At 53.8% G+C, this 12,301-nt stretch overlaps 5 protein-coding genes across 5 annotated transcripts; 3 read left to right on the forward strand and 2 right to left on the reverse strand.

Moving 5' to 3' along the window:
* Window positions 1-3,603: 3,603 nt before the first annotated feature.
* MAM_00841 (uncharacterized protein) lies at window positions 3,604-4,620 on the forward strand (the record flags this gene model as incomplete). The annotated part of the gene is made up of 1 exon (XM_040819640.1): window positions 3,604-4,620. One exon carries the CDS (start codon window positions 3,604-3,606, stop codon window positions 4,618-4,620), a length of 1,017 nt encoding a protein of 338 aa, XP_040682905.1.
* A 1,399-nt stretch (window positions 4,621-6,019) lies between these two features.
* On the forward strand, window positions 6,020-6,804 carry MAM_00842 (cyclophilin A; the record flags this gene model as incomplete). The annotated part of the gene is made up of 4 exons (XM_040819641.1): window positions 6,020-6,062; window positions 6,158-6,327; window positions 6,426-6,532; window positions 6,630-6,804. The coding sequence occupies 4 exons, from the start codon at window positions 6,020-6,022 to the stop codon at window positions 6,802-6,804; spliced, it is 495 nt and encodes a 164-aa protein (XP_040682906.1).
* Window positions 6,805-7,228: 424 nt separating this feature from the next.
* MAM_00843 (AT hook, DNA-binding motif protein) lies at window positions 7,229-8,585 on the reverse strand (the record flags this gene model as incomplete). The annotated part of the gene is made up of 3 exons (XM_040819642.1): window positions 7,229-7,417; window positions 7,525-8,517; window positions 8,583-8,585. 3 exons carry the CDS (start codon window positions 8,583-8,585, stop codon window positions 7,229-7,231), a joined length of 1,185 nt encoding a protein of 394 aa, XP_040682907.1.
* Window positions 8,586-9,159: 574 nt separating this feature from the next.
* On the forward strand, window positions 9,160-10,049 carry MAM_00844 (uncharacterized protein; the record flags this gene model as incomplete). The annotated part of the gene is made up of 2 exons (XM_040819643.1): window positions 9,160-9,460; window positions 9,562-10,049. 2 exons carry the CDS (start codon window positions 9,160-9,162, stop codon window positions 10,047-10,049), a joined length of 789 nt encoding a protein of 262 aa, XP_040682908.1.
* Window positions 10,050-10,344: 295 nt separating this feature from the next.
* On the reverse strand, window positions 10,345-10,988 carry MAM_00845 (Kinetochore subunit NKP2; the record flags this gene model as incomplete). The annotated part of the gene is made up of 2 exons (XM_040819644.1): window positions 10,345-10,605; window positions 10,689-10,988. 2 exons carry the CDS (start codon window positions 10,986-10,988, stop codon window positions 10,345-10,347), a joined length of 561 nt encoding a protein of 186 aa, XP_040682909.1.
* Window positions 10,989-12,301: the final 1,313 nt, after the last annotated feature.

Here is a 12,301-nt window from a genome sequence, read left to right on the forward strand (position 1 = left end):
CCCTTGGATCAATCTGGGGAATATTGCCGGCCCGGGGATGTTTCGTTCTTGAGCGCAACAGTGGTGCGACGTGCAGCGTCTTGGAACATGGGATGGAGATATCGGACAGAATGCATCCCATGTTCAGGCAGGCAGGGTCTCGGCTGATTGCTGCGCTGGTGACTCGTGGCACGTCATGCGCGGCCACGAACGGGATACGACAGTGAGATGTACACCAGGTGCTCGATAGGCTGAGCGGGTTGCAACACGTTCACGTTCTACTCTGCAAAGGGGCGCGAGGTGGGAACAGGCGTTTCTACAGACATGTCCAGGGTAGCAGTGTTTGTGGTATGAACAGGTTACAGCCTTACAGGATCGAGGCCTGGGCAGCAACACCCCTTGTGCCCAAGGGGCTGGCTGGTCATGGTCATTTCAGAATATGGAGGCAGCGTTGTGAATCCTGCGAGATGCACCGCCTCCACACTCTGCCTCTGCCTCTACCTCTGCCTAGACGTGTTGTGGAGTAAAGATGCGGATTCAGGTCGCAGTCACTGTCCTGCAATTTGCAATTCATCGTACTTTCGTACGAACAGGGAGGTTGTTGGTGGGCATGTCACGCACAGAGCACCGCAGCCGACTTTGCTCGGTGGCTGTTTCAGCATCCGACGTCATGGCCAATAAACGGCAACGGGGCGTGGTTTTCTGATGTCCCGACTTCCTTGCGCGCCGGCGCACTGCTGGGGTCCAACTTTGTTCAGGTCAGCGTATCTCCTTGATAAAAAGCGCGCCTACTCCGAACTAGGCCAAGGCATGGCATTGCATTGCATCCGATCCCTTCATGGATGGATGCGTAGTATCCCCGTTCTCATGGTCCCGAACCGCCGCGCCCTTGGTGTAAGCCGCGACTATCCTTGACTTTGCTGTATGGCGTATTCCGTACGTACGTTGTACATTGCACGTATTGGCTGTACCACGCAAGACTCGGAAGAAGACGTCGAGCGTTTGGGGGTACGGACATCTGGCAATCGCTGGGTGGCGGGATTGTTCCACCCAGCCATTGAAATTATTGTTCTCTTACCGCCACGACAACCATGGTGCAGGCATGGCTCATGGAACTTTCCATCAATCGACAACTGGGAGAGGATTGACGAGTCAATAATGCGAGCAAAGGGGGGGGACATGGAAGGCAAGGGATGCAAGAGTCTTCGAAAACTCGGCTTGCACGCACCCGCAGGGCGACATCAAGGTTTCGCGGAGAATTGACGACTTGTTAAACACAGCACAGACGATGAGACTGCTCTGTCCAAGTACACAACCAGCTGGGGAGTAAATGTGTATTTTGTGCCTGGTGTCGAATTTGCGCAGCCGTGGACCCGGAAGTCCGGCTCCAGTACTCCGTATTGTCTTGAACCCGTCATTCCTCATGATTTGTTGGACTCGCTCGCTCGTGTCGCGCTTATAGCAGACAACAAACGACGAGTGATGCGCTGCTGGCATCCAGGCTCTTGGCTCTAGCAGATAAAGTACGGCGTTCGGAGCGGAGATATATTGAGGGGGCGACCACTGATGAACGGCGAGGCAAATGGGCACGCAATATGGAAAACTGTTGGGGGGGTGTGTGATTAATACAAGGACGGGCAGGGGCAGGGGCAGGGTCAGGGCTCAGCCCGCAAAAGGGGCGTCGGCGCAAGGGATCGGTGGATCGTCAAGCCGGAGGACGGAGTAGCAAGTAATAGTTCCAAGTACTCCGTACGTACTATGAATTTGTACTCCGTAATTGTACTCCGTAAAATGGCAGGTTCTTTCCTTGCCTCGCCATGGCCCATGACGCCTCGCTTGCAGCTCGTTGACGCCCAGTTGAGGCTAGTTGCAGGGGCGAGGATGAATGATTGGACCACGGCTCGTCTCAGAGTTGCACCTCTTGCCGGTACCTGCAGCTCGCGCCACCAGCGCTTCCCCTGAGCCAATTCCCCCGAGGGAAGGAGCCGTCTTGGTCGGGCTTGCCAACATTCGACAACAGGCCATGCCATGCCATGCCATGCCATGCCACGCCACGCCGGCCATGGAACAGAACAGGCCTCTCAAACCTTGAGCGCTTTGCGGGCGAGAAGAAACACCAAAACACCAAAACCCAAAAGCAAAAGCAAAAAAGATGCCCCCCCCCCCCCCCCCCCCCAGTCAATCCACTACTACTGCTGGTACGCTGTTCCCCGTGTTGTCGATTTGAGTCTTCATCCGCTCCCCAGCTAATTAATCAATCCATTAATCAAGTGCCGAATTGCGATGTTCACGTCTAGCGCCGCTCTGGCCACATCGTCGTCGCTTCTTCTTCGTCCGGCACTGGCACTCCGTACGGACACGACGCAACACAACGTGCCCACGTACCGCTGCTCCGGTCCGGTGTACGGTGTACGGAGCATGGGCCATGGCAACCTGCAACTTGACCTGGCTGGGGGCGCATCGTCTCCACACTACACTGCCTCTGGCGACGGAATGGCGCTCCCTTTGTCCCCTCCGCCATGCGCCAAGTGCCTCGCGGCCCCAGCGGTTTGCTTGTCGTCTTCGCGCTTTGCCCCGTTGATGAAGTGGTCTTGTTGGCAGCTGGCTTCATTCTTGCTTGACTGCTGGCATTTGTCCCCAGTATTATACTGTACTAATCAGACAGGTGGCCGCCGCTATGTATGTGTCATGAATCTATTCTTCTCCTGGCTCCCGACATTGTTGGATTTCGGCCAGTGGAGCCACGAGGGACGGCTTTTTTTAATCCGAACCGAGGAACGAGCGAGCGCCCCAGCAGTGCCCGAGACTCACAGCTAGCCGACAGTCGATCAATCACACAGCACCATGGCCTGCCCGTTCGTCGGTTCCAACGTGGTTGCTGACCGAATCTCCTAGCCCTGGTCCCTGGTGCCCGGCCCCTGGTCCTTGCTCTTGTTTTGACCCCATGTCCATGAACGAACCATCCGGCATCACTCAATTCGCCCCACCGCCCAACTACGAGGTCGCACATACATACTACGTACGCACATACAAGCAACCGCATCTACCTGAATACTACGCACCGAAAGAGTATGGAGTACGGAGTACGCCGTACATGTATGGACATGCGTATGTGCAAACATGGAGGAGGATGTGGCTGACCGAGGTAGCAATGGAATTGCAGCTTCCTTGGCCTACTTCGCCCCCCCTCCCCTTTCTTGGCCTTTATCTAGTCTCTCGTCGCACCTTTCCCCTTCACCCTATTTTCTCCCTCAAAGTCAGTCTGACTTTATTTCATACACTCCTTTTGGCGCGTCTTCTACCGCCGTCCTCGCTACCACAGCTCTATATCGATTCACGACGTCAAGCAGGCTGCGTCTCAACTCAACCACTGACCAACCGTATATCTCTACTCTCATTCATCGCATTTCCAAGTGAGCAAGCTAGGCTACCGCTTTTTACCGCGCGGAATCGACTTTCGCTCTTTGCCAAACCATCATCAGTTCAAGAAGATTTGCCCGACCGAGCATTCAAGTACAGTCTGATATTAAATCGTCATTCAATCACCAACCAGAGGCAAGCAAATCCCGCACGATACTAATCGGCGTCCACCCCAACCCTTCACCAATCGCATCATCCAACAGGATGAAGTCTGCTGTTGCTACACTCGGCCTGTTGGCCGCTGTTGCCTCGGCTTACACGCCTGGCCGACGCCATCTGCACTTCCCTCGTGCCAACACGACCGACAACATGACCACCGTCACTGTCAAGGCCACCAAGGTTCAAACCATTACGAGCTGTGCCCCTACCGTCACCAACTGCCCGGCTCGTGCTAGCGAGATCGCTAAGCTGCCAGAGGCTCAGAGGATTGTCACCACCGTCACTGACACAACTGTCCTGACCGAGATTGTATGCCCCTTGACCGAAGCCGACAGGGTCTCCTCCTCGGTTATGGCACAGGCCTCCGCCGGTAGCCTTTCTGGTTTCATCTCACATCCCTCCTCCGCGGCCGAACATGTTGCAACTACGCTTCCCGCCAATGCCACTGCCCAGCCAGGCGCAAGCTCAAGGACTCTGACCATGACCCTTGGAGTTGGCAACACCGCTTCTCGTGTCACCACTGTCGTTCCCGTCACTGGTTCCGAGCCCGTCGTTCCTGGATCGCAAACCGTCGCGCCTATTGAGAGCGAACCGACCACCACCGTGACTTCTACTACCAGGATTACCCACACTATCACTGTTTCGCGGGTTCACCCCACTGCGTCTCTTGGGGGTGGCAAGAGCGGTAACAATGGCGCCGGCAATGGTAGTGGTGGCAATGGCGAATGTGTTCCGTCTACTGTAACTGTGGCCGAAAGGACAATCACAATTCCCGCATCTACTGTTTACGTTACCATCGGCGGTCCTGTCCCTACCGATGCCGGTAACGGCAAGTCAACTCCCACTCCTGGTGCCGGTAACAGCAAGTCAACTCCTACTCCTGGCGCCGGTGACAGCAAGTCAACGCCTACTCCTGCTGCCGATAAGGATGACGAGGATTCCGAATGCACCAGTGACACCACTACTCTTCAGAAGACACTGACCGTTGTCCCATACCCTACTGGCAACGGTACACACAACAGCGGCTCTCCCAAGCCCTCTGGCTCGGCTCGTCTTCGCTAATTTTGGCTGATGGCGGTGCGGGACAACGGAGGCTAAAATCAAAAAGGCATCTGGTGGGATCCTATTTGACTTCTCACTGGCGAACCGTTAGCGTGCTTTGGGGCCCAATGTCTCGGCGGAACAGCAAAGGAAGGCAGTCGCTTGTTTTGACGTCAACTCTGTGTTGATGAGGAAGCGGCGAACATGGTCAAGGAGGAGAAAATTCCCCCGTCTCTGAGAAAAAGTCAGAGTCTTGGTGCCAAGGGTATTTTTTATATCAATTCCACCATCTCCGCAGAACAAAAAACCTCGCGCCCCCTTGGGGAGATGGCTCAATGGTCAATGTTTCTCGATTGTATTTGATATCTGGAAGCGACTATTTTGTGGTTGAAGACAACAGAGGTATCAGATACCAACCGGTAGGGGTCGATCCTTGGTGCAATGTAAACCACTAGTTGGTGCACTTTTTGAAGTGGGATAGACGTTTTCGTTAACATTCTAGTTATATTTCGTGTCTATGTATATATGTATTTATCTCTGTCTGCCCGACGACTTAGTTTACAGAAATCAATCGCTTGAAATCTTGGCAACGACCTGATGCGTACACGGCTTGCGTGGCGTCATGTTCCACTTGAGTGATGACGATGGAAGAGACGTCATGCTGTGTAGTGACGGGCAAGACGCCTGACGGCGGGATGGTAAAGACGCGACTCTTGCTTGCACAGTGGCGGAGTGAGCATCGCAGTACCAGAGACGTGGTGATGTTGGGTGCTTCACCTGTATTGGAAAACAAAAAATCGACCCACGCCCATACTGCCGAGACGCCCACACGCACGCATTTCTTTTTTCGGTTTGAACTGATGATAGCCTCAATATTTTAGTAGTCGAGAGCGAGATGAGGTGCAGCCCATCTCCTCGAGCGCCGTATGGTGCCAACTGGGCATTGATAAAGATGCCGTGTGCTGGCAGTCATCTGAAAAGATGAGGACTCAACAACTCCTCGCCCGCTCAAGGGATGTGGAAGGGATCGTCGCGGGCCATGATTGGCTCTCGGAATGTCCGTCCAGTACGTAGGTCGACAGCTATCGACCTGTGTCAGATTGATGCCAACCAAAGATCGAAGCACAAAGAAAACACAAAGCATGCACAGCCAACCAGATGGGCGGTGCCGCCCTGCAACCGGGTCAGCGCCAAGGCACAAACGAAGCTGATTGGCACAAGAGCTGCCAGGTGCGCGCACTTGCGGGGCCGCCCAGCAATGTCCTGCTTGGATTCCTGCCCACCCCCCGCCGCCATGTGAATGACGTTTGACCCCTCACTTGCTTCCCCTCCATTTGACATTTCCCTCCTTCAACAAACCCTCCTGCGTCTTCTGCTAAATTCGCTTCCTCCTTCGACTCCTCCGTCAATTAGAAAAATCATGTCTCGGCCCCAGGTCTTCTTCGAGGTCACGGCTGACGGTAGTATGTCACGTCCTGTTTCTACAGCCTCCCGTCCCTGCCCCGCGAAAATGATGCAACAATTGATAGCTGACAGCCTCGTCCCCTTGCTCGTACAGAACCCGTCGGCAAGATCGTCTTCCAGCTCTACAGCGACAAAGTCCCCAAGACTGCTGAGAACTTCCGCGCTCTTGCTACTGGCGAGAAGGGCTATGGCTACGCCGGTTCCATCTTCCACCGTGTCATTCCCAAGTTCATGCTTCAGGGTGGTGACTTTACCAACCACAACGTAGGTGATCAAGTCCAGCCTGCCACGCTTTTTTCGTACTTTTACCTGGCTGCGCCGGAAACGGTTGGGGCTAACAAATCTTTCCCCCCTCCCTCCAGGGCACCGGTGGCAAGTCCATCTACGGCGAGAAGTTCCCCGACGAGAACTTTGAACTGAAGCACACCAAGCCTGGTCTGCTCTCCATGGCCAACGCCGGCCCCAACACGTATGTCTTGTTCCCTGTGTAAACAGCCGCCGCTCAAGGAAGAACCGCGATACTGACACTGTGATTTTTTTTCTTTTTCTTTTTCTTTTTGTTTTAGCAACGGATCTCAGTTCTTCATCACCACCGTTGTCACCTCGTGGCTCGATGGCAAGCACGTTGTCTTCGGCGAGGTCACCGAAGGCATGGATGTTGTCCACGCAATTGAAGCCATGGGCAGCACCTCCGGCAAGACCAACAAGAAGATTGTCATTGAAAAGTGCGGTCAATTGTAAAGTGTCTGGACACCCGTTTGGTCTCTTGGCGACTCGACTCGTCTGGTGTGAAAAATTTTTTTTTGGCCTTGGCTCTACCATGATGTAAGCTCGCTATCTTAAAAAAGAAGTAGTCATCCAGGTATGGATGACTAAATACGACGAGACGGTGCTACGGATGGGAAAATGCAGCGTGGTCTCCCGTCATGTCGTGATGCATATCACACAATGCCCCTTCATGGGCTACCACTGTAGAAGTTGGTCATGTGTCTTGTTTCCACCCGTCAGTCGTCAATTCGTGAATTCATGTATCCAGCTCAAAGCCCGTGCCCCACCAGGTCAAGGTTGCAGAAAACAAATCAAAGTCGACCCTCCAACGCCAGACGGACCCGCAACGAGCTCCCGACATGCTCCTCATTCATGGCGCAGACCCCATCAAACAAAGTCACCCCAAGACGGCCTGCTCGTACGCCCTCTGATCCAAGTGCTTGAGCAGCACGGCCCGCAACGTGGCCTTGCTGCTCGCCAACAGGGGCAGAATACCTTCCGTCTGCTCCAGATTCCCCCGTATGCTGTCGACATGGTCGCCGAGCTGCATGGCAAGCGGGTGAATCTCATCGTCGCCCCGGATGCCCTGTCGCCGCATTCAGCAATCAGCAATCGTTCGAGCCTTGGGGAAAAGGAGCGGAAGAAGGAGGAAACAAAAAACCCCATCGAGGTAGAGGTGAAGAAGGAGCTCACCGTGAAGGCACCACCGGGTGCCGTGTCCGGGTCGCGACCAAACACAAACGCGTCGAGGTTGTCCTTGGCGTCGGCGTCGACGCGCCCGTCCTCGGGCTTCACCGACGGCGCGGGCGTAAGAGGATGGGCCTTCTTGAGCAGGCTCCTCTGCTCCCTGGCCTGGGCCCTCGCGCCGGCCTCGAGGTTGCGCAGGGTCTCGTAGTCGCGCTCGAGCTCCTGCTCCGTGGCGTCCTTCTCCCTGCGGAGCAGGTCGAGCGAGTCGAGCGCGGGCTCGAGCTGCCTCTCGAGGCCGAGCTTGCCGTCGAGCACGCTCTCAAAGTTGAGCTCGACCTCGCGGCCGGCGTCGCTCTGCGCGGGCGCGCGGCCGACGTTGGCGGGCATGCTGGCCGGCGGGAAGGGCAGGCCCCGCGAGATCTTGCGCGCGATGCGCTGGGCCACCTGGCGGACGGCCGCGGCCGTGTGCTCGCGCCGGAACTCGGAGTCTGCGAGGCGCTGGAGGATGGGGCGCTGCGCGTGCTGGAGCGTGGTCGAGACGGCCGTCAGGGACGCGTTGGTCAGCGGCGTCCACTTCGCCTCGATGGCCGACTGGCGCACGCGTCGGGTGTGAGCGGCCACGTGGACGTAGGGCTTTTCGGGGGACGGCGGCGGAGGGCGAGACGCTTCGTTGTCGTCGTTGTTCTCGTCGTCGCGGGCGCCCGTCCTGCCGAGGGAGCCGGGTTGGCTCGGCTGTGGGATTCCTCGGCGTCCGATGACGCCCGCGCCTTGGCTGCTTCGCCGTGCGGCCTCTGATGCGCGAGGCCTCTTGGCCGGCCTCTCGCCTTCGCCTGTGGTGGTCCGCCGGCCCGTGGCAGAGCCCCAGCTCTCGCGGAGCGAGGACTGCGTCGGCCCACGTGTCGTGGCGGGCTGGACGTCGCTTTTCCTGGGCCGCCCGCGCTTTTTGACCTGGGTGGACGCGTTGGGGGGCCGGCCGCGTTTGCGCTCGGGGTTTGGCGCCTACGTATGTATACGTATGTGTCAGTGCTTGCCGGAGGGAGACGGTTGCGTTGGAGGGTGTGCACCATGGAGTTCTGGCTGCGCTCGGGTCTCGACGCAAGTTGTGAAATCGGGGGTCTCGAAGAGGACGTCAAGAGAGGTGGTGTCTTGTCTGCGGAAGCTCGTGTCCATTGATTGATTGGATGGCCTGGCTTGGCAGCTCAATTGAGCACGACGGCGTTGCCCACACGTGACACAGGCTTCGGTACCCACCATCGCCACCAGTGATGACCGCCTGTCAGTTTTGATTGGCCCCTCACAGGCTGCCACTCCGGGGTTGTTGCTGCTGCTGAGCTCCGTTCTCCCGCCAATGATTGTGATTAATATCCGCCGCCGCCGCCATGCCCGCGAACCCCAGACGTGACGTCCGCCACTCGACTCCGATCGAACTCTTCGCCGTCTCTCTCCGACTTTATTTGCATTTCATCCCGCTTCCTTATCCTGTGCTTCGCTGTGGGATTGCCAACAGCTCCCCCGTGAAAGCGTTTTCATTTCTCACGCTCAGTAGCAGCGCCGGGACGCCATCATCCGCGGCGACACTCTCCAAAGAAGGAGAACCAGAAAAAAGCGAGACAAGAAACCGAAGGGGAAACAAAACCCACAATGCGCTTCTCTGCGTCGGCCATTTTGGCGGTCCTGCCACTCCTGGTGTCAGCCCAGGAAGATCCATTGGCGCAATACAAAGCGCAGTTCCAGGCCTTCATGAATAAGATGACGGCGTACATCCCAAACCCGGGAAAGCATGATCCCGTGGCTGCACTAGAGGCGAAGCTGGGCAGCATGAAGATGTCTACATTGACCCTGGAGAACTGGAAAGAGACGCTGTACGAGCCCGTTGCTCCTGGGGCTACTGTTCCTACAGAGTGGTGGGTGTTGATTTCTGGCCGCAACAAGACTTGCTTTGGTGAGTTCCTTATTCTCTCTCCTCCCCAATTCCGCCGCGCGGTGTTCCCCAAAGTGCGATGCTGTGCTGTCTTGGTTGGCTGACCCCAACGAAATCCACAGGCCATTGCGGCAAGGTTGAGCAGGCTTTCAACGAAACGGCCGCCAAGTTCGCCATCCTCCCTGGGTCTCCCCACATGGGCATGCTCAACTGCGACGACCAGCCCATCCTGTGCAACGCATGGTCCGCCGGCGCTGGCAGCCTCTGGTCCATCAACATGCTTCCGGCCCCAGCCACCATTGACGTCTACAAGAAGCGGCTCAATCTCACCACAACCACCTCCGATGACCTCGTCAAGCTTAACCAGGCCGAGTCTAAGCAGGCGGCTGGCTTCGTCCCCCTCGACTCGTGGTTTCACCCTTTCAACGGCAAAGCCACTGAGCTTGGCCTCGCCGTTCCCTACGGCTACATCATGTGGGTGTTTGGGCTTGTCCCCAACTGGCTCTTCATGGTGATAGTATCCTTTGCCAGTCGCAGCTTCATGAGCAAACGCATGCAACCCGGCGCCGGCGCCCCTGGTGCGTCTACGGGCCGGCGTCGACCTCAGTAGACTTTGTTTTTTTTGCACAAGCCGCAAACTTGAGTCGTCGACGTGATGTATATGTTCTGTTTCAACTCTGCGTGTTAGGACAACGGTGTCGCGGGGCCGCGTCGAAACGCTGCATGCGTGAACTTGATGGGCATGAATAAAAAAAGGGGATATTCATAAACAAGAGGCGGATGTGTAACAGTATGGGTTGTGTCTTTTTGAATGTAGTTTCAATAGGCGGCAGGCAGGCGACTTACCTGTTGTCCGGGGGGGTTGTCAGTCAAAGTAGACCAATATCAACAACTAATGCCAGATTTCACGTCTTGCTCGCACACGCGTGCTGCAAGGAGACCAGGCCCTCCAACACGTCCATCCTCAGCTGGGGATTGGACAGTTTGCCGTACTGCAAATCGCTCAGGTCGTCAATAGTCTGGCGTATGAAAGCCACAAGGTCTGCCTCCTCGTCCTCGAGTCGTTGCATCTCGGACTCCATGGCTGCCGCCGCCCCGTGCAAATCCGGGATGACGGTGTGGAGGGTATACTTGGCGCGTTTGGCACCCGACTTGGTTCCAAACAGCTGCGCGTTGTCGTGGTTCGTCTCAGCTGTCATGAAAAGAAGAAGAAGAAGAAGAAGAAAGGGTTTCCATTGCCAAAACGTACCGCTCTTTCAATCTCAATTTCTGCGTCGCCATCGTCGTCCTTGCTCTCCTCTAATGCGACGCGGAGGACTTCACGACGCATGGCAACGCCCCGTCGTGCCTCGGCGTCAATGTTCTCGGTGACGGTGTTGATGACGGTGTTGCGCTGGGCCTGCAGGTCACGGAAGAGGAGGCGCACTTGCGGGTGTGCTTGCCAGGAGCGAGGGAAGAGGGCGCGGAACTGCTCGAAGGTTTGGATGGATGTGAGCGGCGCTGGCAGGAGGAGGTAGTGCTTTAAAATTTCGGATTCGGTTGGTGCCATGATTATTATTATTATTATTTTTTTCTTGTTGTTTGATTTTGGATTGCTGGTTTGTGGTGGAAAATAGAGGTTTCGAGTGACGCGACGGGCGGCGTTGAGTGGGCGGTACTCGGTCGTGGAGTAGTCATCAACTTGTCACGCAAGAAAGAGCGAAGCCAGAGGCCACTTTTTGCCGCGTCAATGTTAGGCGATACCTTCTTTGGAGTATATCTGACACAAGCTGGAAGCTTGGTACACCCCTTGTACCCCTCGACTGGTCGTCGCTGTCAGGTACGCGCTTACTTAAGTACCTAGGTACTTCCCCTTGCGTCTCGGCCAATCACAGGCTGCTTCACCCATACTGCGATCGCGTCCGTCATGGTGCTACTGGTACATGGGTACTTACCATGGGACATCTACATGCAGTCAATTAACGCGACTTCAACTAATGTTCCTCTCACACAGACAAGTTGCCCGGAGAATGCAGATGACCCGACCATTGCTCGCCTACCTCAGCTGACCTGACCATTGTAGTTGACCTGACCTGACTATTGCTATAGGGCGCCTACTACTTTCTAATTGGCTAGAAGTTAAATTGTACCTATAGAGACTACTATTAGTAATTAAGAAATATATATAGAGAGCAGGGGTTTTTTCCCCATTAATACCTAGCAAGATTCCCTCCTAAATATATTATAAATTTAACTAGAATTAAATCTTAATTTAATCTTAATTTAATTTAATTTAGTCCTCTAACCTTACTATACTCTTCTTTCTCTATTAACTATTATAATAGATATTTTAGTTAGCTTGCTTAGAACTAAGAATATTAATAATAATTATAAACTTCTAGATCTACCTACTATTTATAATAAATTTATCTTTAATAGTAAAGATATTAATTCTATACTTTTGTAGAATATTTAAGCACTAAAAGATATTCTAGCTTCTAAGTATATACTATTTAATAAGGTAAGTTAAAATAATAAATATATTTTAATTATTATACTAACCTTTTTTATATAAGTTAAATATCTAGAAGCACCTTTATTACTATTAGTAAATCCCTTATTAAATAACTAAATTTAAATTCTAACTAATATATTAAGTATTTATTAAGTCTTCTCTACTACTTTTATTTCTAAAATACTATAAACTTTAATAAATAGTATTAAATATATTATTTTAATAAAAGTATTAAAGAAAGAAGATATTAAATAGCCTTAGAAAAGTATTTAATATAGTATTAAAAAAAGCTTTTCTACTAAGGTAATAACTTTAGTAGTATTAAGAAGTATTTTAGTATTTTAATATACTTTTAAGTATACTAGTAG

Source organism: Metarhizium album, assembly GCF_000804445.1.
Source record: "Metarhizium album ARSEF 1941 chromosome Unknown scaffold_1, whole genome shotgun sequence".
Classification (NCBI taxonomy): domain Eukaryota; kingdom Fungi; phylum Ascomycota; class Sordariomycetes; order Hypocreales; family Clavicipitaceae; genus Metarhizium; species Metarhizium album.